The sequence below is a fragment of the Pseudopipra pipra genome, chromosome 17, assembly GCF_036250125.1.
Source record: "Pseudopipra pipra isolate bDixPip1 chromosome 17, bDixPip1.hap1, whole genome shotgun sequence".
In the NCBI taxonomy this organism is placed as follows: domain Eukaryota; kingdom Metazoa; phylum Chordata; class Aves; order Passeriformes; family Pipridae; genus Pseudopipra; species Pseudopipra pipra.
In genome coordinates this window covers 1,877,443-1,903,237 of record NC_087565.1, presented here as the reverse complement: position 1 = coordinate 1,903,237, position 25,795 = coordinate 1,877,443, and the positions used below count along the sequence as shown (strand labels likewise).

At 54.9% G+C, this 25,795-nt stretch overlaps 2 protein-coding genes across 3 annotated transcripts; both read left to right on the top strand.

Moving 5' to 3' along the window:
* The first annotated feature begins 12,710 nt into the window (after nt 1-12,710).
* Nucleotides 12,711-18,336, top strand: CCN5 (cellular communication network factor 5). Of its 2 annotated transcripts, XM_064673652.1 has the most exons (5): nt 12,737-12,922; nt 15,229-15,445; nt 16,056-16,307; nt 16,495-16,688; nt 17,176-18,336. In XM_064673652.1, exons 1-5 carry the CDS (start codon nt 12,863-12,865, stop codon nt 17,197-17,199), a joined length of 747 nt encoding a protein of 248 aa, XP_064529722.1. In that variant the 5' UTR covers nt 12,737-12,862; the 3' UTR covers nt 17,200-18,336. The 2 variants fall into 2 exon arrangements, with proteins under 2 accessions (XP_064529721.1, XP_064529722.1); XM_064673651.1 differs by having other exon boundaries at nt 12,711-12,922; nt 16,495-18,336.
* Nucleotides 18,337-22,018: 3,682 nt separating this feature from the next.
* Nucleotides 22,019-24,682, top strand: LOC135423437 (P2Y purinoceptor 1-like). The gene has a single exon (XM_064673649.1). It carries the CDS (start codon nt 22,091-22,093, stop codon nt 23,345-23,347), a length of 1,257 nt encoding a protein of 418 aa, XP_064529719.1. The 5' UTR covers nt 22,019-22,090; the 3' UTR covers nt 23,348-24,682.
* The last annotated feature ends 1,113 nt before the right edge of the window (nt 24,683-25,795 follow it).

The following is a 25,795-nucleotide window of genomic DNA, read 5'->3' as shown; positions in this document are numbered from 1 at the left end:
TCCTCCTGGTCCCTCCAGCCCAAGTACACACCAGTCCCTCCCTGCCCTAAGCCTGATTTTCACAAAGGGAAACCCAGAGATGAGAGCAGCAGGTGAGCCAGGCATGCTCCAGCATGTCCTAGTGGGTCCCTGTGCCATGCTGGGGCAGGTCCCAGGCAGGTCCCTCATTGATGTCCATCAATGAGGAGGTGGGAACACATTCCTCTCGTGTCATTCCTTAAATAAACACATCCCTGTTCCAGGCCAGGTGTAACAGGGCAGTTGACTCAGCAGTGCAGCTCTGTCACCCTGTTTGTCCAGGTCACTGCCCTCCTTGTAAACACCACACACCAACAGAGACAAGATTTGCACCCAGATTCACCCCAGCCTGGCACAACATGCCCCTCCTAGGGTTTTTTGGCACCATCTCAAAAGGCACAGCTCAGCTGCAGATCAAAACCTCTGCAGGAACAGCACTGCTGTGTCCACACTGTGGCTGGAACGTGACCCCAGTGCCCCGCTCTGACATTCCTGCCCTCTCCCACAGAGGTGGAATAGCCCTTCTGAGTCTGGCCCTGAGCACCCTGAGTCCACAGCACAGCCCACTGCACTGGGACCTGCTGGGGAGGAGTGGAGGGAAGCATGCCAGGCCCCATCCAGAACACATTCCCCATCCAGAACACGGATCCCCCACACCCCTTCCTGCAGCACTTCTCTCGAGGGAATTCCACGTGGAGCAGGATGCCCTCCCTGCTCCAGTGAGGGGTCACTGAGCAGGGCAACACAGATGCAGCTCCCAGGCTGAGCACAAGCCCAGCTGGGCCAGTTAACACCTCTCCATTCAAGTCCACTTTTTGAACGAGGACCAAGAGACACACGGGCTGATATCTCTGATTGTATCTGTGCAAGGCAGAGCCTGGGGAGCCAGGGCTTGTGCCGTTTTACACGTATGCAAAGCTTCTCAGCCCCAAACCCACGGTGCCTCCCCAGCCCTTCCCCCCGTTATCCAGAGCTGTGTTGGGAGCAGGTCTTCATCCTCACAGACAACTCACAGCCACATCCAGCAAAGGAGCTGGGTCAGGTGTCACCCCATTTCCATGGCCAAGTACTGCCTCAAAGCTGCAGTCACTGGGCAGAGTAACAAGGAGCCCAAAGGAAACCTCTGACCAGGGTGCTGTCTGCAAGGTGGCAGCTGTGACCAGCAGGAACAAGCTTCTCCAGCCCAAGGAGACTCTGCATGCCCAGGCTTCAGCAGCACATGTTGCCCTGTGGGGAGCTGAGCTGCTCTCCAGCCCCCAGCATAAGCAGGTAATTAGATTATCAGCACACGACCAGACACTGCGACCTGGGCCACTAAAGGACAGAGAGGAGCTGCGGACAGCCTTTCTCAGAAGGGCTGTGGTGCCACAGCTCAGCACCTTGCATCCCATCTTCACTGCAGTGGCAAAAAGGAAAAAGGCTTTTGCCAAATCTGACCTTCTTAGAGATAATTCAGATAGGGCTGAGCAGCAGGAAACAGAAATAATCAGCATAACATTGCCCCCCTCAGACTCTTTTTAATATCACAGCCTCAGCCCATGCTGCTGCCTCTGCAGGAAAACCCAAATCTCCCCAGCCCACAGCATAGCTCCTCTGCCCAGAGGAATTTGGGAGCTTCCCAATGTGACTTCTCACCTCTCCACAGGGTGCCCAGACAACACCTTCTGTAGCCTGATTTGTTGGATTGGTGGTTTACCCCCAACCCAGGGATCCACAGGACCAGATTTACACTTCTTCAGGGATTTTAGCTGAGCTCTCAACCCCTCATCACACAGTCATTTTGGGTGGGACTGGGGGAAGAAGAGTGGGAGCAGGGCTGGTCAGCCCCCTTGTTGGGCCCCTCAGCACTGGGGGAAGGAGGGCATTCCATCCTCCAAAACCCCACCACACTAGGGATTGAACTCTGGTTGTTCCACTGGTACAGACTCTGACCAAGCCATCCTGCTCAGGTTGAGGCTCAGCAGTGCCAGAGCTGAAGGGGGTCCCTGGTCCCCTCAGCAGGAGCAGTGGGCAAGGGCTAAACACTGTTGTCCCATACCTTCATCTGCACCCCAGTCCAGACCAGACCTTTGTATCTGTGCCCAAACACAGGTGTTGGGCCAGAAAAGGCAGCAGTGACAAGGCAGGTCCCAGGTCAAGCCAGGAAGTCAGTCTGACCACCAGGGCTGGGATGGGGCCAGGAGCACCAGCAGGTCCATAGCAAGGAGGCAGGGCTGACACCAAGCCAAGACAACCAGCAGGTGAAGGTCAGGACCAAAGGACCCACAGCCAGGCACCACCGTGCCTGTACTGGAGCCAGCACTCCCCCAGCACCTTCTGGGCCCATGGGTGTGGGACAGGTGAGGCTGGTCAGGGCCATTAAGGGTCATAAGTGTTCTCAGGGCTCTGACACTTGCAGTGTCACATCCTGCAAAGCAAAGCTGGGGGATTATCCCCACCCTTCTCCCACCCTGGTCATGTGGAGCCCTTAAATCTGGCAGACAGGGTTGGTCCATCCCTGATACTGCTCCACCCTTCCTGTAGGTGGCTTTGATAGATGACTTATTTTCATGTCCTGATTTAGGATCTGGAGAGCAGAGCAGTAACTGGTCCCAGCTCAAAGTTGCTGTCTTGGGATGTCCAGATCACACACCTTGAGATGCCAGTGAGGGTCTGGCTGCTCCCAAACTGAGGGTCACAATACTCACACATGTTGTTCTGGTCCCAGGACATGTTCACTCCTCAAGCAGGGCTCACAGAGCACCAGCAGAAGTATCAACACTTGGGGATATTGCAGGCAGACAGAGAAAGGCAGGTGAAGGGGAGAAGAAGAAGAGGGAGAAGGGGAATTGCCAGGTGCTCCCACCCATCTCTCCAGTGCTGGTTCCTGGCAGAGCTGGTGCTATTGGGGCATTCCCAGGGGGCTGCCTGGCTGCTGTCCCAGCAGAGGTGGCCATAAGCCCCAGGGCAAATTGGCCATGGCCACTGTTCCAGAAAAAAATATTTGAAGAGAAACTGATCTTCACTGTGTCAAGCTGGAAATTTCTGGAGCATCTGGAGATGCTTTAATTTATCTAATCCAGGGCCCTGACCCAATTAATATTCTATAGGATCTCTTGGAGCTCTTGTTTTGTTCAGTTCTTGGCTTCAAGGGCTGCAGAAGAAATTGAAAACAGATTATTGGGAATAAAACAGCTTCAGCTTTTAGGCAGCTGTGTCTAGTGAGATTGGCTTCGTTTCCAGCCATTCCTCGGGCGTAATGCAAGGCTGGCTCTAAAGAGTTTTGCCCCAGTGGCAGCAGAAAGGCTTTGCTTAAAAGCAAAAGGTGACTGTCCAGGAGCAGCCTGGAGCAGAGACAGAATCGGTGGGTCCGGCTCACGACCGCGGCTCCGCGTCGGGATAAACCCGGGAAGGATTATGCCCCGTGCCCAGGGAAGGGGCACAGGGAGGCACGACGGGGTGCAGGGCGAGGAGTGCGGGCACGGCAGCCGGGGAGCCCGGGGCAAGGCGTGAAGCCCCGCAACGCCCGGCGAACCCGAGCACAGCGGCCACGAGAGGGAGGCAGAGCCCGTGCGCTGCCGGGAATGAGGGATCGGGGCCGGGAATGCGGGATCGGGAATGCGGGATCGGACCTGTGGAGCCGCGGCATCGCCACCGCCCGCGGCTCCAGCCCCCCGGTCCCCCGGCGATGCCGGACGATGGGTCCCGGTTCAGGAGGGCAGCACAAGCCCCGCGGGAAAATCAACTACTGCCAGTGGTCCCCTAAGGAGATTCACTGCCCTCCACCCCGAGGATCTTCAGTGCATCTGCTCGATGTGGCCAGGTGAAGAGGCTGAGCACCTAAACACACGTTATGGCTAAACTCCTTTCCAAGGGCTGTTTTCTCCTCCTCGGACATCAGTGCTTTGTCCCATTCCGTGTTCACACCAAAGGCATGGGTTGTGGATGGGACACCTTGCAAGCCAGCAGCAGGACCTGTGAAGTCCCTGCAGTTCAGCTCTCATCTGTAAATCCAGGGCAATTATCCCACTGTGCATTACAGAGACATTGTCAGACACGAGGCATTTAGCAGAGAAGGAGCTCACAGGGATGGTCTGTCAGTCCCCATGGCTGTATGTCCACCCTCTGTCAATGGTTCTGGCTCAGCCCCAGTTAATGCCATGACAGGTTGCACCAGGTGGGGTCAAGATCCGATTCCCACCTCAGGTTTGGTGCCCAAATGATCCCCAAAAGCACAATCAGGAAGCCCCCAGTGAAGGCCATCATTGTCACACTCTGTGAATCAATGGTCCTCTTGGATACTGCTGACACACCACTGCTGAAGGACCTAAACATCTCTGACAGCAGAGACTGGGAGGGCCAGACACATCTGGCTGGGAATGAGCAGCCGAAAAACTGCAGAAGTATTGTGGGCTACCAGGGGCCAGGGCTATGCCAGGCCCCCAGAAAAGCAGCTAGAGAAGGAGAAGGAAGCATGGGGAGGCTTCTTGTGGAGATGTTTTTAAAATCACATCATGCCAGGTTCAAGTGTGGACTTTTCAGTGATGCACAAGAGAATTGTCTCTGTGATACAAAAGTGGCCCAGACAGTGACTCATGATAGTCCAGTGGCATTTAAACACCTGATTTCCAGCTAACTAAGAGCAACCTGAGGTCAACCCAATAGGTTGTCACCCTCTGAAAAAACACTCCTTGCAAAAATCAGCCTTTTGAGGGATGCTGCACAGAGGGTGGCACCTGGGATGTAGTGGAGCAGGTCCTCTGGCACTGCCAGCACGCTCCATGTGGCCAGGACAGTGCCAGCAGCACTCCCAGCCAGCACTTGGCTGCCTTGTGGCTTTCCAAGACAGACCAAGAGCCCAGGGCTGCTCACCCACCCCCTTCACCAGCTCGAGAAAGGAACTGGGGGGGGCAGAGGAATGCAAACGAGGCCAGAGGACTCATTCATCCTCCCGCTCCCGCTCCCGGCTTCGGCGCATTCCAGGCAGTCTCACTACAACGCAGCGTTCTGTGCGCTGCAATCCATCCCTGCACACGCCTGCCTCTCATCCTCTGCCAGGGCTCGCTCTCCCGAGGCACCTCGAGCTGGGTCTGTAATAAATCAGGCAGCAGCCTCCATCCAAGACACGCATACCCTGGATTGCTCTGCTGAAAAATGAGCACCGAGCTCTTCATGTGAACACCTGCAGCGGGCAGGCGGCTGTGCTGACCCGGGCTGCGGCACCACCGCCCCGGTTAAAGGCACCGTGCTGTTCAGACAGTCTCTCCCTGGCCACTTGGCTGTTCTCCAGCATTTTTCTTTTCCCCATACAGGGCTGGGATCTGGCTCCCACACCTCATCCCTCAGGCTCTGGGAGCCCTGCTCTGGCTCTGGCCAGTTTGAATCCATCATCCTCGGAATTCAGTGATGGCCACTGCCCTGTAATGAGCTGGTGGGAGATTGGCAGCAAAATCCTCCCAGTGCATCCATGGAGGCTGGGAGGGAGATCTGGGAATGGGCACATGCAGTGTGAGCTGGAGGGATGTGCCACAGGCATCCGGAGAAGCATCTCAGCAGGACAAGTGGGACCAGGGGGATTTTTCCCAGGGCTTCTGCTGGCAGATCCAACAGAGCACAGCACTGTCAGAGCACACTCATTGCACTGATCCACTTGGGAAAGGCAGGAGACTGACCCGAGCCAGGACACGGGGTGCAGGAGGGTGGCCACCCTCCCAGCCAGAGTGGCCAGTTCCGCAGCAGGGAGGTCAGTGTGTGGTCCCACCACAGCCAGAGGGAGCCCCCATGGACAGTGGCTGGGGGTGGGGAGTGCAAAACCTCAAGCTCCCCACACTACACAGAAGAGCGTGGCCCCTCCTGGGGAAACTGGAGCCGAGGCCAAACCCATCTGGCTTTGCTTTGCACACTGCTGAGATCTTTCTTGGGTTTATTTTCATGCAGATCCCCAGAATGCAGAGACAGGCAGGAAAGTGAGAGCTGAAAGCAAACAGGAAAAAGGCAGGTTCTCTTGACTTCTATTTTTAACACTGCAAGCAACATTAGTGTCATTATATTTAGAAAAAAAAATATTCAGAGCGTTTCCTGCCTCCCCTTTCAATACCTTCAGCTATTTCCTTTCAGATGTTTCCAGGGGCCAGGGCTCGGAGGCAGGAGGAGCAAGGCTGGGCTCTCACCCTGCAGACAAGTCCTGGGAGAGGAAAGTTGGCTTGAAGCAGGTGCCCGTGGTCCTGCGTGGTGACAGGGAGGACAACCAGGCTGTGGAGGATGTGGCCAGGTCCAAGCAGAAGCTTCGTGACACCGCAGGACCTTCAAGCTGCCTCTCCATGACTTGTAGCGCCTTTGGTGCCATCAAAGGAGGCACAAGGTGAGTGTAATGCAGGGGAAGGCACAGCAGCACCATCAGGTCGGGTTTAGGGAGAGAGGCTGCAGCAGCCAAGGCTCAGCAGATCTTCCCTTTGTCTCTGAGAGCCCTCAGCTCGTTGCCTCGTGCTCAAGGACTGCGGTTTGCAAAGTGTTTGTGTTTAATTCCCATACAGATGATCCAGAGCACTGTTTCTGGGTGGCAGGCCAGTGGAGTGGCCTCGCCTGCACAGGCAGCAGACCACAGCTCAGCAGGACCATGGGATGCAGAGGAAAGCAGGGTTTGAGTGCGGTCAGCTTCTGGCAGTGGAGAGTGCAGCCAAATGCCAGGGAAAGGGCTCTCCTAACCCCAACCACGCTGTGCTAGATGTGGTTTCCAGAAAAACTGCAGCCCAGGATTTCTCCATGTGGCCTGGGGAGCTCCCTGCCCCAGGAAGGAGATGGAGTTAATGTTGGAAAAGCAGCACAGCAGCCAAAACACCACAGCACCTCCAAACATCTCCCACAGCCTAGGCCAGCAGGGCAGGCAGAGGATTAGCCTGGCTGCCACAATGTGCTCCTTGAAGGAGCCATTCCTGCTGGTGTGGTGAGAGCCAGGGAGGTGCCAATCTCTGTGCCAGAAACAGAACTGGACCGGTTATGCAAGTGGCAAAGGCAAACCACAGTGACAGGGACCAGCTCACAATGAGCAGATGCTAATCCAGAGCCTGACACATCCCAGTGAGTCATGAGTCACAGACAGGCTTTTCTTGCTTTCTTTTTTCCTCTTTTCAAGAAAATCATCAATAATATAGTCAGAAAAGGAAAAACTTCCAGAACAGTCTCCCTTTCCATGGCTAGGAGGGCTCTAGGTGCAGGGACCTCACGCAGGCAGGGCTTGTGTGGCTGAAAGCCAGCAGAGTCCCATTCAATAAGAATCAGTGAGTTTTCCTGCAATTGTTAATCAAGTGTGTTGTGGGAGTGATGTAGCAATAGCATCATCAGGCAGTGGCTGTAACTTGCAGCCTCCCTGCCAGATAAAGCTGGAACTGTCACCACTGAAGCTGGAACTGTCACCACTGAAGCTGCAGACATCTGTTTGTTTGATGGGCAGTGGCAGCTTGGAGCCTGCAGAGCAGCTCAAGTGGGAAAGTGAAGCCCTCAGCACCCCATCTCCTCCTGCCAGGGCACAGGTAGCTCCCAGCCCAAGGGCTCTCTTCACCTTCTTTTCCTATTTCTACCTCTCTGCCATTGGGGTTTCCGGGGATGTGTCCTGAGAAAAAGCCTGGGTGGTGAGAGGCATTCACAATGGGATTCTCCAGTCTCCCCAGGGAAGAGCAGGACAAAAATGAGACTAACAGCCCTTCTCCTTCCCTTTCTTCACCATGTCAGGGAAACCACCCATGGATGACCCCCATGCCCCAGGACACCTTCCCTCACACCTATACTTGCTTTTTCAGGAGGAAAATTCTTACCGTCTCCAACCTGGCCTTGATCTCCAGGGATCACTCCAGCTTCCTCCTCCTGATCTGCTCCTGTTGGTGCAGTTTCCCAAGACACAGACATGCCCTTGGAAAAGGAGCATTTTTCCTGTGCAAATTGACACCACACTTGACACAGCTCGGGCTCAGACAGTGTGAGGTCTGAGGACACTGTCCCCTCCAACCCTGTCCCTGTGGTCCTGCCACTGCCCCCTCAGTGCCCACGCAGAGCCCCTGCCTGGGCAGCGCTGGGTGCCAGCCCCCTGAAACCTCCCCACCCTTGTGGGGGCCAGCATAAGCCTGTAAAGGGCCAGTCTTGTCTCTTGCTTTGTGGCCAGAGCACAGAAGCCCAGCCAAGCAGGCTGGTTGCTTTTAATTAGATTCAGACCTGCATGAGGCAGCCCCCTCCCTGTTCCTTCAGGGGGGATTCTCATTTTGAGGCTCACCAGTTTGCAACTAGCAAGTCACTGCTCTCCCACCTCCCGTGGCACCAGGTCACCCTGTCCCTGGGCAGCCCGACAGCTGGGGGAGAGCGTGCCCAGCCAAACACCTTTTACAAATCATTCTGCATAGTTCGCATTCTCGGCCGGTTTATGAGCATTTTAGCTCCTCATATTGATCAGGGCTGGAGCCGAAGTAATTACGTTCATCAGAAATAATTTCCCCCTGATTTTGAGTCATATTTGAGCTGGTGCCCATCTCCTCCACTCACCCCTGGACACAGGCAGCTCTCTGCTCCCTGGTACATACTTTCCAGGCGACATCGTTGCTTTCATAATCATGGTGAGACTGAGAGGCTTGTTTTTCTCAACTGGATCTTCCTCCCCCCCACACTAAAGGTTTCAATGGTGTCTTTATTGACTTGACTGGGGATGTGGACAAGAGGAGGTGGTTTATGTGAAGTTCATGCTCAGGAAATGTCTCCAGATGCCTCTGGCATCAGGAGGGGGCATGGGGAAGGGCTGGGGGCCTGGCACCCCTCTGCACATGGAAGCATCACTGGTCTCAACCTTTCCAGTCTTGCTCAGGAGATGGAGAGCAAGCCCAACCCTTGCTTTATTCCCTGGGGTGGAGGTAGGAAGCGAGACTCACCTGCAAAGCCTTTGGCATGAGCCCTGGGGAGAAGCAGCAGGTCCCCTTGCCAGCTGGTTTTGGGTGGTGACCAGACATTTGGGTTTTTGAAGTGCTGGGTGTGAATAGGTGAACTGGCAGCCATTCAGTTCTCCACAGCCCAGCCTCCTAATGTGCCCAGTGTCTACACTGGAAGCCCCTGCCCTGCACGAGCCAGGCTCCTTCCAGCCAAGGTTGCCAAGCAGTGCCCAGTGCACTGCCTTTGGGAAGGTCCCAGCCACACCCAGGGCTTTGCAGAGCATGCCTGGTTGATGTGCCAGCTAAGGAGGGCTGTCTTGGCCCCAGGTCACTGTCTCCTCCCCAGCACTGTCCTGTCCCAACACTGGTCATTACCCTCCCTTCCTTCCACACAGTCCCAGCATCCTGGATCCACCAGCACCCCGAGCTGCTCCTGCTGATGGCAAGCCAAGAGCAGCTCTGGGGATGTGAAGGGCTGTGATGTTTGGGAACAGACACAACCTGTGTCACCCAAACCTCTTTCAGCACCACACACTTCCCAGGCACAACACCAGCTGCCTCGTGGGTGCAGCACTTGCATCCTCCGAAGTCTTACCAGAGTCACAGAGAACAGGGCTGGAAGGAAACACAGACATCACCGAGCATCCCCCCTTCTAAAGCAGAGCTGGCACAGTGACAAAGTGAGTTTGGAGAGACCTAAAACCATCACGGGCTGTACCTCAGTGTGTGCCTCAATTTGCAGCTTCTTCGGTGCTGCGAAGGACATGGCAGCTTCTTGAGAACACACAGCACCCTTGAGCAAGACAAGAAGGGAAAACATTGTCTGTTTTAGCCTGAAACCACAAGAAAAACAGAGATAGTCAAAAAGAACGAGCCATTTGATCAGGAAACATGAGTTAGCTGTGCAGGTCCATGAAAAATACCAAGGGTCTTTCACTAACCACACAAGGTCAGGATGTGGGGATTATATCTTGTCTGAAAGATAAAATTTCTAGTGAGATTTTTTAAAAGGAGTTTATGTTTGATGATGTTTGATACCAAAAATAAACTCCCAGAGGATCCTAATGTTTGATACATGATGATTTCTGACACTGTTTTCCAAATAATAATGGAAAACCTCATCTGGCTGAAGTTTCCATGCTTTGTTTTACAAAAGTCTTATTCTTTGAGTTATCTGAATGTTTAACTTAGGGGGACAGTTATGAATTGCTCTTGTCTGGACTGCAGGGGAAAAAAAAATCCCACAGAAGTACTGCCCAGGGTTTGATGGGTTTAATATGCCTCTTAAGTAAAAGTGTTGTCCTTTCACAACAGCTGGTGCAAGGCTGGGCTGTGCTAATGAGAAGCCCCTCAGTCTGAAGGATGAGCTCTCTCTGTAGTTTTGGCCAAGTCGAGCCTTTCCTTTGTTGTGATGCTCCATTTGCTCCTCATGTCATCACTCAGCTCCTGCCTCTTGGCAACGTCAGACTTCGAGACCAGAACCAGCCCCAAGTCCCATTTGTCAGTGTTTCTTTCTAATGAAACCCACTTAAAAACGCCTGGGGAATGGTGCAGAATTAAGTGCTCCCAGCACCAGGCACCATTCCCCTTTCTCCTTTGGCCAGGGCAATGCCCAGCTCCTGCCTGGCTGGCCTGGCCACCGTGGCTGGGAGCTCGGAGGGGTCAGCTGGTCCCAGATGAAGCCGAGGTTTCTGGTGCAGTTGCCTGGCCATCAGAAACTGGACAGCAGCCCTGAATTCTTTTCTTGCAAGTCACTTGGACAGGCACCAGATGGTAAATACTTTCAGTCTCTCCATCCTGGCTCTGGGGTGGGAGCAGTGACCTCAAGGTAAAAGACTGCCTGGCCTGTCCCTTGTCCCTCAGGGTGGTTGGTCCTTCCAGCCTGGCTCTGCTGCCCAGTCAAGGTGTGAGAACCAGAGGGAATAAAAATGCCCAGACAGAGCTGGAAATAGCCATCACCACCTCTCTCGGCTCTTGCTGTTTGAAACTGGAGCCAGATTCATTCTGGGTAGGAAACAACCTTCCCATCCTGCCAAAAGCAGAGATATTTCAAAATTTCCCAAAGCCATGGTGTTTCCAGAAGTCTCATGAAAAACATCCAGCAGCCACCCTAAAGTGTCCAACAGCCGAGGGAGACCTGAGGCACCTCCTTTTCAGCTCAGGGCTCTTGGCTTTGCCAAGCTGGATGTCTGTCCAGCTTTGCCACTGGTGATGTCCATGCTCCACAGACAGCCCTGCTCCTCTGCAGTGGGGAGTTGAGGCAGAAGTGCCCAGAGGCAAAGGAAATGTCCTCCCCACCAAGGTATGGAGTTGGGCTCACCCCAGACCCATGATTTCACTGTTGATGTGAGGGTAAACAGACCCAGCCAGGACCCAGGAGAGCCCCAATGCTCCCTGCCAGAGATGGACATGCAGACAGGAGTCTGAGTTCAGACAGCTCTAGGGAGGGGGTTCCACACACGAGGTAAAGTAAAGAAGAGGAGCCTCAAGCAAAGGAAAGGGGTGGCACAAGAATATGGTCTGGGATACCCATCCCAGATGGATGCAGTTTCAGCTGAGCAAGGTGTGCAAAATGAGAGCTTTGCCATGTTATTCATGATGGCATGTTAAATGGCAAACACATGAAAAAACTCAGCTCTCTAAAATGTAAATTCACTAGGGCAGTTCCTTCATTTCTATAGAAACAGCAGAGCTTGTCAGTGGCTAACTGAAAGGAGATGTATTCAGATCCCTGTATCAATTATTTTCTTGCACAACTGACCACAAAAAAAAAAAAAAAAAAAAAAAATTACAATCCCCCAAAAAACCTGACAATAATACCATGGAAACTGTGGAGCAAAACATATGGACTTAATTACCAGCTCTGAAATCACATGTATGGTACAGAACACATATGGAGTATGTGCTCCAGAGGGTATTTATAACATGGACTGCTAATGTGCTGTTCTGGTGCAGCTTTGCAAATCAAAACCTGAGCAGGGACTGTATTCCTGTGCCAGGCTCTGCCTGCAGCACCAGCACAGTGACCTGGGCAGGCACGTGGGACACAGAGAGACCGGAGCAGGGAAGCTCAAGCCCATTGTCACCCATGGAAAAGCTTCTTTGGGAAGGCAGATCATGGTAGACTTTTCCCCAAACTTGGATTTTTAATTCTCACAACTGCTTAAGATGATCATAATACTTCAGGGGCTGAATTTGAGAGCCAGAGCCAGACTGAAGCTTTCCCTGCATCACATACCCAGGACAATGCAACACAATGTACATCCAACCCTCCCACCCAGCAGCCTTCCTAGGTGGCTGCAGCCCCACTGAGGACAGGGATGATGTGGCAGCACATCACAACCACCACAGCAAATCCCTTTCCAGCTCTTTTGGTCAACTCACCCCTCTCCCACAGCCTGCCATGCACAGAGTTCAGCACAAAACATAGGGGTGGGTGCCCTGCTCCTGCATGGCCATGGCATTGTCTGAGGGCAGCAGTGGGGACAGCCCTGTCAATCCCTCCAAATCCCAGGAGGAAGATTCTGGCTCTGCTTGGGCAGACCTTGATCAGTATTAGGACGAGGCATGAATCTTCCCTCCCAGTCATGGCTAGCAGCAAGGAGCTGGATCACCCCACCAGCCTGGTTCCCCAGCCCCTCTGCCCTGCTCCCCAGGGACAGCACAGTGTCCCTTCCCTTCGCTCACTGTCTCGGTGGAAGCACATTCTCACCTTGAGGAGAGTGGAAATGGCAGCTGGAATGTGGGCTGGAAAGAAAAAGAAAGGAAAAAAAAAAAAAAGGAAATCTTGAGGCTTGTCCAAACCTATTCATGTTTATATTGGAGCCTGTGAGTGACATCAGAGCAGGGAGAGTATAAACACCAGCAGGACCTACTCCGGGCTTTAAAACCTGCGAACACGCCGCTGCCTCCAAACTGCCTGGGGGGTGATGTGCTGAAGTGGCAGAGGGGAGAGCAGCATGAGGCTCCAGCTGGAGAAGCAGCTCCTCTTCCTCTCCCTCCTCTGCATCCTCTCCAAGGTAAGGGAGATGGGGCACTGGGGCAGCTTTAGCCTTACCCGTGGAGCACCTGGGTCTTGCAGGGAGGACTGGGGTGTCACCACGAGCCCGCTGGCTAACGCTGGCCAGGCTGTGTGGATGCAGTCCCACGGGGGCACAGCTCTGCTTGGGAGAGATATTTGAGATTCAGCAGCAGGGTGTGAACGTTCATGGGCCAAAGGCTCTGCTGTGTGAGTCCCTGGAGCACACAGGAATGACAGCAATGTGCTGTTTGCTCGCTGTCCCTGCCGCTCTCTGGGCTGTGCTACGTACAGTCAGCGAGCAGCAGCTCGGCAGTAGTGGCTCCTGCAGGCTCCTCCATCCCCGCCCAGGCTCCCGAGGCAGGGGCCAAGCAGCCCTGGCATTACTCAGCTTTCCCTGCTTCTCAGGACGCTCATGCCAAGCCAATGCCTCTGACAGGATTTGGGTTGTCGTAGTGGGTTTATTATTTTTTTCTTTCTCTTGGACTCTGTGTGAAAATATTTGCCTGTGCAGAGAACAGCAATGTTGAAAAGTTCAGGGCATCTCAGCTCCAAGTTAATCAGAGCTGCTGCTTGAATCCCCAGGCAGACCTTCTGCGAGCAGGGATGTCGTGGCAACAGTGTGCCTATTTGACTCCTTTCCCAGAAAATTCAGATCTCTGATAGGACCCACATTGTCATCTAAAGACAAGTAAATTACAAGGAGCAGAGGGAAATGCATTAATGGCTTGGCTAATCTTTCTAAAACATCGATTTGTAATAGCAATCTCCTGAAAGATGAAAAATGCCTTTAGCTGCCTGGGTAAGCTGTGACACAGAAATTATTCTGGCCCCAGGTGCTTGTGAGAATCACCAAAGGCCCTTGTCCTGCCAGCCCAAACCTGGCCACCACAGACAGTCCCTTGGTCCCTGCCACAAGTCTCTCTCTGATTTCTGCCACATTAATAATGCTGCTCATTGACAGAACTAGAACAAGACCCAGCCCATTTTGGATATATTTAATCTCCACTTGCTGGCACTGACACTTCTACAGCCCCATAAGAAACATCTGAATGGCTGCAAATGGGAAACAGCACACCAGTACCTACCTCCTCTGTCTGACTGGTCATGTCAGACCTGATGTCACTGGGAGAAATTGAAAAAGAAAGGAAAATGGTATCTAAAACCCACAGGGTGTGGCTGAACCCATCACTCTCTTGGCAGGCTCAGCAGACACACCCGGACCAGGGCAGGGGTGAATGGTTTGGTTGCATATTTGCTGCACTGCATGTGCTGGCCCTGCATCCAGCAGCACGTGCATGGTGCTGAGCAGCAGGGCTGCTGGGGGGCTTGGAGCTGCCAGGGGGCTCACACACACTGCCAGGCCAGGACTGGCAAGGAATTCACTTCCAAACTGCAGAGCCAGCTCTCCTGGCTTCAGGCTCAGTATGCAACAGCCCTGTTGGATATGACACGTCGGGAGCACAAGCACTGCCTGCAAAAGCAAGGTGTGCCAGGGTGGTTGTGCAAGCAGGATGAGCCAACGGGATAAACACCCCCCTGCCCCGGTGAACTCCTGTGGGCACATCCCTGGCAGACAACTGGCTGAGCAGGCAAAGGACTGCAGTGCACAGTCCTGCCAAAGTGATTACTCAGTCTAGCCAGGAGGGAAAACATAGCTCCCAGTCCACAGAAACGTGCCTATCTCTGGGCTCCTCGCCCAGTGGGCCAGGCTGGGTGAGGATCCTGCAGCCAGGGACAGGCAGAGGCTGCAGCTGGATCAGGGAGGAACACAGTGATGTCTGCCTGGCGTCAGATCCCTGCTGCCAATGTGACATCCTGTTTCTCAGCATGAAGGAGAGCTGTTTAGACTGTTTGGAGTGAGGTGCTGAGCCCTCCTCACGTGCATCCAGTCCCTGCAAAGCCCCGTCTCCAGCTGGGCACACCCACTGCCTTAGGGGCAGCCATAGGGTGAGCTGCTTTCCCTCCCTCACATTGGGCTGCTTGTGGCTGCTGAGCTCATTAAATAACCACCACTGCACGGGATCTTCACCTTTTAGCTCCATCCTCCTCCTGTGTATTCAGAGCAGTGGTACTTTTAAGACTCAATCTTGCAGAGTGCTGAGAATCCTTGATTCTCCTTGGTTTTCCATAGGTGCCCTTAAGAAAGTAGCTTTCCATGCTGCTTCACCATATTCCCATGGATTTGCAGAGCCTACCTCCACTGAAAATCTGCCCTCGTGATTGAGAGCTTACCTGTCTGTCCCAGTGATTTCCCTGTCAGTCAAAACCAACCCCTATGGAATCAGCAATGCCTTTGCCCCACAGGTGTGTGCCCAGCTGTGCCGGAGACCATGCTACTGCCCCTGGGTGCCACCCCGCTGCCCCCGCGGGTCCCCCCTGGTTCTGGATGGCTGTGGCTGCTGCAAGATCTGTGCCCGGCGCCTGGGGGAGCCCTGTGACTTCCTCCACGTCTGCGACCAGAGCCAGGGCCTCGTCTGTGACTACAGCACAGCACCGGCCGGGACAGGAGGCACCTGCAACTGTGAGCACAGGGGAGCCCCTTCCCGCCGGGGATGCCCCCACACCCCAGTTCCACCCATGGCCTCAGCTGGCTACAGGCATCCCACAGCAGTTTTCAGGGAAGTGGTTGAGACTAGGAAAGCAGCCTTTTCTGAGGAACTTACACACAGCTTGGCCATGGGGCTGTGCTGCAGCTGCTGCCAGCTCTTGTGCTGTTTTCTGACTGAGGATTCGGGGTGGTTTGAGTGAGGATGGGCATGGCGTCCCAGGGATGCTGCAGTCACCCAGCCAGGGTTGGAGCCTGGGGGTCCTGCAGAGAAATCTCAGAGAAACTTTGTCTAGCCTGAAAACCCTGAAGGCAGGGTCAGAGCCAAAGGGCAGGGGGTTTCCCACCAGCTAGTGAGCTGTTCCTTTGAAAACACAGAGAGATGAGGAGGGAAGGTAGGGAAGGGGAGGAGGTTTGGTGATGAACATGCTGCTGCACACTCATTCTGCCCCACATACCTCTCAGTCACTTCTGTTCCCCCCCCCATCAGTCCCTTCGTGCCAGCCCCACAGTTACCCCAGCAGTCCCTCTGCCACTCACATCTCTGTCACTCTGTCCCTGACGGGCTCCCCGTCTGTCACTTCAGTCGAGGATGACGAGGAGGGCTGTGAGGTGAACGGCCGGGTCTATCGAGATGGAGAAGTTTTCCAGCCCAGCTGCAAACTCCAGTGCCGCTGCCTGGACGGGGGCTTCACCTGCATCCCGCTGTGCCAGGAGGACGTGAGGCTGCCCACCCCGGACTGCCCCTACCCACGGCGCGTGGAGATCCCGGGGAAGTGCTGCCCCGAGTGGATCTGTGGAGCCCAGGACCAGCACCTCCTCCGGGATGCCAGGGCAGGTAAGATGCAGGGCACCTCCAGGGAGGGGATGCCCGGGCAGGTCTCTGGGGATGGCCCCTTCACCCCAGGCTCTGAAACATCACCTCACATTCCTCTGCCACGCGGGGCTCTGCCCGCAGCACCGCAGGGCATCTGCACAGAGCCTGGCTCCAACCACCCTTTATCCCCTCCTCTCTCTTCTTTCAGCCCCCGGGGCAGTGTCCCCAGTGCTGCCATACCCCTGCCAGGAGTGGGGCACAGAGTGGAGCGCCTGCTCGGCCACCTGTGGCGTGGGCTTTGCCACCCGCGTCTCCAACCAGAACCGCTACTGCCGGCTGGAGACCCAGAGGCGGCTCTGCGTGGTCAGACCCTGCCCCGCCCTGCCCGCAGCATTCCCGGCGGTAAGTGAGGGTGGAGCTGGTGCCTCCGGGCAACGGGTTTGACAGTCAAAGGGAAGAGCAGAGCCAGCCAAACACGAAAACACGAGACCCCCACTTAAGTGCGGGCACCCCATCACCCCTCCTCAGCCTTGAGCTGAGAGTGTCTCGGGGACAGATCGACCATCTCCTGAAACTCAGCTTGGAAAACACCTGATGGCAGGTGCAGACCTGAATTTTGGCATCTCTGGATGTCTGAATCCAGGAGCACTCTGGAACCCACACAGGGGAGCCTGGCCTGCCCCTATGGCCAGAGATGTGTTTGCAGCTCCTGCCTGGCTCCCTGGGCACACCCAAGAGGTGGTTCTGCCACCCCTTTATTAGCCTGGCACAGCCCCAGTGTGAACATGGTGTAACACAGCCTTGCTGCCACATGCCCCTGCTCCCCAGACATAGAGAACACGCCACATCCTGCTCTATCTCCCCATCATTCTCCACTGTGCCTTTCCAGAGGGGAAGAGGAGGTCATTTGTAGCTGTGCCCACCCTGGTTTCATCCTGGAGCCAACGCCTCATCCCGGCAAAGAGTCTGGCACAAACCTATGGCATTGTGGTTTTGGTGAAGATGGAGAAACTAGAGAAGTTTCCATCGAGAAACTAGAGAAGAACTGATGGACTTTGGCTGCAAAGGAGGCTGGAAATAGAGAAGAAGATCCCCCTCTCACTCAAAACCTGCCTCCTCTGTGCACCCTGCTGCCCCAGGCAGGATTAGTGGGCAGCATTCCCGAGTTTCTTAGGCTGAATGAAATGGGAAATGGGGAAACCCTGCCCCAAGCATGAACCCACCCAAGAAGCCAGGAATCGGTCCTTTCCTGGATCAGTGGAGCTTCTGGAGAGGTGATGCTGCTCCTCCACCACATCACACAGCTCTGCTCCATGTGGACTGCAATAGAGGCCATCTCCAGCACCTGGAAGCCCAAATCCCTGGAGGGAACCCTCATGCCCTGGCCCCCCAGGGAGGGAGCAGGTACATCAGGCTGCACCCACAAGTCACTGCCGTGCCAGGCTGAGCTGCTCCACCGTGCGGGAGCTCGGCCAGCCCACGATACCCACCCTGCAAACAGCGGCTCCTCCCTGGGCATGGGCAGGGTCCTCCTGCTGACAGCTCTAATTCACCTTCCCCGCATCCCTCCAGAACAAACACGAGCCTTCCCGCTCCTCCTGGCCCCCTCCTCTCCCAGGCGCTGGCGGTTTGGCAGAGCTGCGGCGAGCGAGGAGCTCAGACGGAGACACCGTCCCGCGGCACCAGACATACCGCCTGCCATCCAAGCACATTCCCTGTGAGCCCGGGCCAAAGGAAAAGCAGGAGAAAGAGAAAACAAAATCGCAAAGATGAGTCGGAGCCGCCTCCCGACGGGCTGGAGCCGCTCCAGCTGCGCAGGAGAGCTGCTCGGCAGTTCTGGCTGTGCTTTCCCTCGGCAGTAACCCTTGAGGGCGACGGAAAATGAAACCCAAATGCCCTCTAACGGCCTCGCACCAGCGGGCAGAGGGAACGTCCCACCGCAGGGAGAGAGGGGCAGCTGCAAGGAGCAGTGGTGCAGGTGACACGTCCAGGTGAGATACGGACTTTTTAGACGTGTATTTCTGGAGCTAAAAATAAAGGTGTGCTGATCCAGGTGTGGAGCTTGTCTGGTGCAGGGTGAGCCCAGCCCTGCTGCTCGCGGCCAGCTGGAAAGTGGCACAGGATGGGGCAGCCTGGAAGCACCTCAATTCAGGCTGCTTAGAGTATGAAAAGAAAAAGGAAAAAAACTTTGTGAATCAAAGCACTGAACACATTATTAGAGTATATCATATCCTGGATTCAGTCATGACCCTTTGCTTTTACCCAGCCATCAGCTCCACCAGCTCTGCCAATGGGAGCAGCCCTGCCCACAGCCCTGCCCAGGTCTCCGGGCAGTGTCGGGATGTGCAGGACAGCACTGGCTGCCCTGCTGCTGGGTCTGCAGCCCCAGGCACATGCCTCTCCTCAGCCTCCTAAAAATCAGTGCCTAAACCCCCCTGTGACTCGTTCCCCCCTCCTGCCAGGCCCTCCTCTGCTCCCCCCAGACTGGGATTCCCCCAGCAGTGCCACCACTGCCACCAGCTGACCCTCCCCCTGACCCAGGGCAACTGGTACTGCGGCAGATTTGGAGGTGCAGGGGCAAAAGGCTGAATGGCAGAGGGAGATCTCCTCTCCAGCCCAGGGAAAAGCTTCCTCACCAGCAGCAGGAAAGGCAGCAGGGCCAAGGCAGCTGCTCACTCACTCCCCTGGGCTCTGCAAGGGCTGAAAATAAAAGTGAAGTCAAGAATGCCTTTCAGTCACTTGGGGAGGTGAGGGGGGAGGAAGAAAGAAGAAACCTCACTGCTTGTGCAATAAAACATTGCTTACAAAGAGAATTATTTACTGTGATCATCTGGTGCTCGGCCTGAATCCAAATCATTAATTCTGTTTGATACAGGGGATATGGTGAACCTCCATCAGGCAGCAAATCGCAGAGCAAACAGCTTTGGGTGGCTTTTTTAGTTCTGTGATGGCTCTGCCAAAAAAGTGATGACACAAGGCTCATGTAGACTTTAAAACTACCATGTTCCTCGACTGACATGGATAAAACGTTGTGTGTACTGAAAATCCTGTTTTTAAGCCAGTTCTTGTTTGAACTTGTTGGGACTCGGCCACCAAGGCTGGGTGAGCTGTTGGCAGGGAGGGCTGCCAAGGCTGTAACCCCCTCCCAGATCCTGCCCAGCCACCTCTGGGTGATGGTCAAAATCAAAAGGTCACTTTTTAAGAAGCAATCTGTAATTGTCATCTCAAACAAATGACTCAGTGCACCTCTGCTATAATTTCCTCTTTTTTTTCCCTTGCAGAATATCACTTCTTCCCGATTCACTAAGCAGAAAACATCTAAATAATGAATTAATGATTCCAAATAAATCAGAGTTATTTTTCCTAAGAACACAGGGAAAGCAACTCTTGCAATCTGATTGCCAGTCTCACAATATTTGCCATTCCCTCTAAAGCCCTGCTACCCTGGAAACACAGCTATTTGAGGCTCACGTTTATGACAGTCTCTGACGCAGGGTCCTGTCGTTGCCTGCTCGGGTGGGGGATCCACAGGTGATTTTGGTAACCTGCAAAGATAAAAATCCCAAAATCAGTAGAAAAAAATCACCCTTATCCTTAAGGCCTAAGGGCACATCTGCACACAGACACAGCACAGATTTGCCAACCACACTCCCGAGCCAGTGGTGAGCAGCAGATCACGGCTCATTTTGGCACAAGCACATGCAGCAGCTGAAGGGAAACTGTGCTACCACATGAGCAAACAACATGCATCAGAATTTCTTTTCCAAGTCATTCTCATGACTGATGATTTTTAAATGCATGGAGAAGGCTGAGAAAGGGCCAGATGAGCCCCTCATTAAAGCAAAACATTTTCAGAAACTGAGCACAAGAGTGCAGTGCTCAATTAAAAAATTGAGCCTTTTTTCAATTTTCCTGGGAGCCCATCACTCAAGTTATCTGTTTGCAGGAGCTGTCTGGGCCCTGAATTTTCACCCTGCCAGCAGCAACACTGCCACCCAGGCACAGGAGGGGAGCATCCTGGTGTGGGATGCTTGGGCAGAGCTGGAAGTAGCACCTGCATTGCAAGTGAAACCACGGACCAAGTGAACAGGCACCCAGCTCCAAGCCTTCATTGTGGGGACAGGGCAGGTTTTGCCTTCACTGCTGAGAGCAGCTTCCCATGATCTCAGCAGTCCTCCCAGCCAGCTGCTGTCTCTGCCTCAGTTTCCCCAGTGGTTGATACTCTGGGACAAAGGGAACCACTCCCAGTCTGTTCCTCACCTTGTGCTGCCCTTCCACACTTCCATAAAGCTGCTCTACAAGTGCCACCCCAAGCCTAGGTTGCAGGAGCAGCTGAAGTGCACTGAGGTGAAGGGGGTGGGAGCTGGGCAGGATGGAGAACTGCTTCCCTGGGGATGCACCCCCAGGGACCCTCTTCTGTGCTGCTGCCACTCCAGGAGCACAGACCCACCAGAGGCTCTGCAAACCTCGGAAAAGGTGTATCCTCACCCCATGGAAACAGCTTCTACAATCTGCCACTCCATCATGCCTGTAGCGTTGAGATTCTATTACAAAGGCTGGAAATAACAGACAGCATTTCTCATCACTTATCTGCTCCAGCAAGCACTTTTTTGAAGTTGATAAATACACTGATACTCCCAAAAAGCAGCTACCACCCCTCATCTGTGTCTTGGGCTTCCCCACCCTGTTCCCGAACTCCCGTGCCCAAGGATGTTCCAGTGGAGATGTTCAGCTGCTCCCAAGGAGGGACAGGCAGCCAGGATGGCTCAGCAGGACCCACCCTCCTTCTCCCCACTGGCAGTTGAGCTCTCAGCCTCCTCCCACCCCCTGCTTTGATCCAGCTCCCGGAAAGCAGGTGGACGTCGCCCTTCCTGGGCCCAGCCCTTTTCACCTGAAGTTGTTTTCCCAAGGTTGTTTTTGCATGGCTTGCCAGGGTAAACCCAGCTGGTTACTGCCCTGTCGATTCCCATGCTTGGAGATAAAGTTATTTCTGGCCCCATTTATGCAGCAGCTGCTCAGCAGTGCAGTTGAGGCTGCCTTTCCTTGGGGTCTGCTTTGGGGTCGCTGGTTTTAGCTCTTACCCCAATTTCACAGTATCTGAGTGTCTTCTGTGTGACATCCCCTGCAACAGGGAAGGCAGGAGAGGAAGGTCACAGCCCATCTTGCATGTCCTCCCCGCATGGGTCTAAACCACTCGAAGGAGGAGGGGGAAAAGGGGGTTTGTATTTGGGGAGGGATATAGAAATAGGCAGCAGGACGAGCTGTAGTGTGGAGACAGCTCTTTAGCAGGGATGGGGTCACTGCTGCCTGTGCTGGGGGCAGGCAGCCTGCCACACCTCTGCCTGCTGGCACTGCCGGTGCCACCGGCTCTGCCCAAGCGGGACTGGCAGCATGAGCCCCGTGGAATGCTGCCAGTCTCTGCCTTAACTCTGCTGCTGGTATTTCTGAGCGTTGGGGCCAGGAGAAAGGCTGTCAGGAATGGAAGTGAGGGCAGGCTTCCAGCCCCCCGGTCTGTAAAACTGGGACATTTCTCTTCACCCCAAGTGGGACAGAACAGGAACAGGCTGAAAGCCTTGGCCCCCCTCATCAGACATCTCCACAGCAGAGCCCCTCTCCCTCCTCTCTGCTCCCTGTTTCCCACTCCCTTCAGGCACACACAGCACCCGAAATAGCCAAGGGGCTGTGATGTCCCTGGCGCCCGCCTCAAAATATCTGAAGTGGGCTGGTGGGAGGCGCCGAAGGAGTGGCGGAAGCCACCAGTCACCCCGGCTCTGTGCTGGGGCCGCCCTCACCACATCCTCCCCATGCTCTGGGGAAAAGCCCAGCACCCCAAAGGCCAGTCCGGGTTCAGCAGGAGCGGGGAGGTGAGGGCAGCCGCAGCCTGTGCCAGAGGACACGGCGCTGCCAGGGCTGGCTCTGGGCACGGCGCTGCTGGAGCCAACCCTGCTGTGGGCACCGGCTCCTCCGAGCCCTGCCACCGCCTGCCCCGCTGGGCAGGGGTGCCGCAGCTCCCCATGGCTGCTGCCACGTGGCCCGGCAATGCCAGCGGGGCTCTGTGCCCTGTGGATGCCGCCTTCGCCCAGCGCTTCCTGCCCGCCGTGTACCTGACAGTGATCCCTCTGGGGCTGCTGGGGAACGGGTTGGGGCTGTGGCACTTCTGCACGGGGCACCGGCAGGGCGCCCGCCAGCCCCTCAGCCTGCTGGTGGGCAACCTGGGGCTGGCAGACCTGCTGTACGTCAGCACCCTGCCCTTCCTCGTCAGCTACTACCTGCGAGACAGAGTGTGGCTCTTCGGGCAGGGCTGGTGCCAGACCACCCGCAGCCTCTTCCACCTCAACCTCTACGCCAGCATCGGCTTCCTCACCTGCATCAGCATCCACCGCTACCTGGGCATCGTGCACCCGCTGAAGGCACGGGGCCGGTGCCAGGGGGCTGCCTTTTCTCCGTGGCTCAGCGTGGCAGTCTGGGCATGGGTCATTGCCCAGGTGGCTCCTGATCTTGCCTTCAGCAAGACGGACGACACGGGGACGCGGTGCCACGACACGACGGGGCACAACAAGCTGGACGTTTACTTGCCCTACACCTTGGCTGTCACCGTGACCGGGTTCATCATCCCCTTCCTCATCATCCTCGGCTGCTACTGCCACGTGGTGTTTGTGCTCTGCAGGAACGACACCATGGACCTCGAGCTCAGAAGAAGAAGCATCAGACTGGTGGTTCTTGTGATGGTTCTCTTCTCCATCTGCTTCCTCCCCTACCACATCTTCAGGAACCTCAATCTGTTGTCCCGTGTCTGGCAGCTGCAAGGGTTCTGCACACAGGCTTCAAAGAACATCTACGTTTCCTACCAGGTAACCCGGGGCCTGGCCAGCCTCAACAGTGCCCTCAACCCCCTGCTCTATGTGATCACAGGCAAAGACTGCATGTCACGGATAAGGAGCATCCGACAAAGAGCCAGACAGCAGCTGGGGACCACCTTCAGCAGGAACACCTCTTGCCAGGCAGATCAGAGGAAGGGGGGCACAATCCTTTCTAAGGAGGAGGCTTCTGATGCTCTCTGAGGTACCCAATGCCACCCCTCTACACAAAGGATGCACAACTTCAGCTTGTGCTTGGCCCCTTCCTGGGAGCAGCCCCCACACTGACACCTCTTCTGCAGAGACAGTGACTGCAGTATCATGGGCTCCCATCTGGCACAAGGGATAGACAGGACTGGCAGCATTGGAGAGCAAACTGGGACCAGGTTTTAAGAGCAAAGCTACTCAACTCGACCATTTTGCCTACAGTACACCCGGAGATGGAGAGAGATGAACATCACGTTTGCTCCAGTCTGGAAATATTTCTCTCCAGCATCCAATGCAGCAATCTGAGCTGGTTAACATCCCCCTCCTTCCTGGACACTCACCAAGCTCCTCAATGAGTGAGGGATGGGGGGGGCAAATGATGCCTTGTCCCCCTGCTGCATCTCCTCTCCCCCACTGGACGTGTTTGAGAAAGGATTCCCTCTTTCATCTAAGGAGAGGACACTACTTGCATCACAGGACAGCTGAGAGCGTGGTTTTTTGCAGGGGGGAGGTGCTTTAGAAATGGAAATATCCATTAAAAAAGTCAGGTTTTAAATACATGACTAAGCTGTGCCAGTTCCTGGGCTAGTTGTTCCTGGATGACTGAGCTGTTTCAGGATCTGTGGGATCCTCTACTGCCCATCTCCTTTGCAGAAGTAAAAAGATTTTTAGCATTACTCACTTTCTTTTGGAAGAGCATATAGCAGACAGCAACAAACGGGCATTTTAAAGTTTTTGGAGGATGTTGGTTGGGATTTTATTTCGGAAGGCAAAGGACTGCGATAGCTTGAACCGCTGCTTACAGCAGGCAAATCCCGGGAGAGTGCAAACCTTCGGGTGGGTGCTTTTACATCTTGCACCCAGCCTTGCGAGGGGGTGAGATGTGTCTCGTAAAAATGAGACGTGCAGAAACAGAGAAGCAGCGCTGCAGGATTCGGTGGCGAGGGCAGTCGCTGTCATCAGCTGGGGCTGGGGGGATCTCTGCCTCGGGCGGGGAGTGTTTTTCACTCCGGGCGTTTACCCACCAGGAAAAGCTCAAACGTTTCGGTTCCCTCAGAGAAACAAAGTGATTTGTAACAACAACCCTTGCAGCTCGGCTGAAGGAAGTGGGTTGTGAGTTTAAATCAGCTCGTTCTGCGAAAGTGCTGACCCGCAGACGGTGGCCCCTTCCTGGCAGCAGTCCCCACACTGACACCCCGTTTGCCCTTTGCCTGACATTTCTCTCTGTCGGTGCCTCGCACAGACCCACCTTCGCCGCGGCGTGCGGGGAGCACGGCTGGACTTCAGCCCTGTTAATATGCCTAAAGTGCAAATAAACACCTTCTGCTTTCAGCTGTGAGTCGTCTGGCTTCTTTTAAAGCTTTATGGGAATTAGGGGGTCGGTGGGCTGGAGCAGGGACGTGCCTGTTCAGGGAGCGATGATGAGCTTCCCAGTTCTCTGCAGACAGAGAGACTGCAGGCAGCCAGCAGAGTGATCTGGGACAGGCATGCACTGAGGTCGGTGCCCAGAGTCTGCTCAGCACCACTCAGAAGTCCAGCAGAGTCCTGAAACATCCAGCTCCCACCTCATCCAGAGGAAACCCAAGGAAAAAGCTTAAATTTGCAAATGAGATCTTCTTCTCCCAATCTCTTCTTCTCAGTCCTCCAGGGATGATTGGGACGTTAGGATCAGATCTGGTTCCTGTTCCTTGCACGCACTCCCCAGATCTGGGCTTCTCCAGAGCTCTGAACTCTTCTCCTCCTTTGCTGAAAAAGTACCCATACCTCTGAAAGCTGTCCAGTTCCTCTTCTTTTTAATCTCTTGCTTTGCAGTCTCCTTTATTCTCAGACAATGCTGTTTCCCCCTGTGAACTGGGTGGGGGGATAATGAGCTGCTTCCCTTCATTGGCTGTGTGTGCAATTAAGGGTCAACCATTGGCACATGAGCTTCTTCACAGCTGGTGATGGGACAACAAAGCAGCCCTCAGTCCTTCAGCCCTCCTTCCTCCAGTTTTGTTTCCTCCAGTCCTCCTTCCTGCCCTCGCTGCCAGGGAGGCTCCTTCCCTCCCAAAGAGCAGCCACTGCTCTCTGTGGGACATTCGGGGGACCTGCTCAAAATGTGTGGGCACTGCTGACTGCTCAAAACCTCCCCAGGGCTCTTTATCCCCTCGGACCAGAAGGGTGGAATTGTCCCTGGAGCAACCAGCACGGGCAGCTCCCGGTCTGTCCCGGTCCCCACTTGTGGCATGGGAAGGGGGGACACAGCACATTTTAGGGAGTGGGTAAAGGGACAGGGAAGGTGGGGAGCTGTCTTAATCTCCCTTCCCCTTCTCCCAGCAGCTCTGCCAGCCATTGGAAGGGCCACACACAAGCATTTGCTGCTGGCAGGAGGGGGCCGGTGCCACTGGAGCTGCTGTGCCATGGTTACATCCTGAACCGTCACCTCTTTTGGGCCCCTGGCTTGTG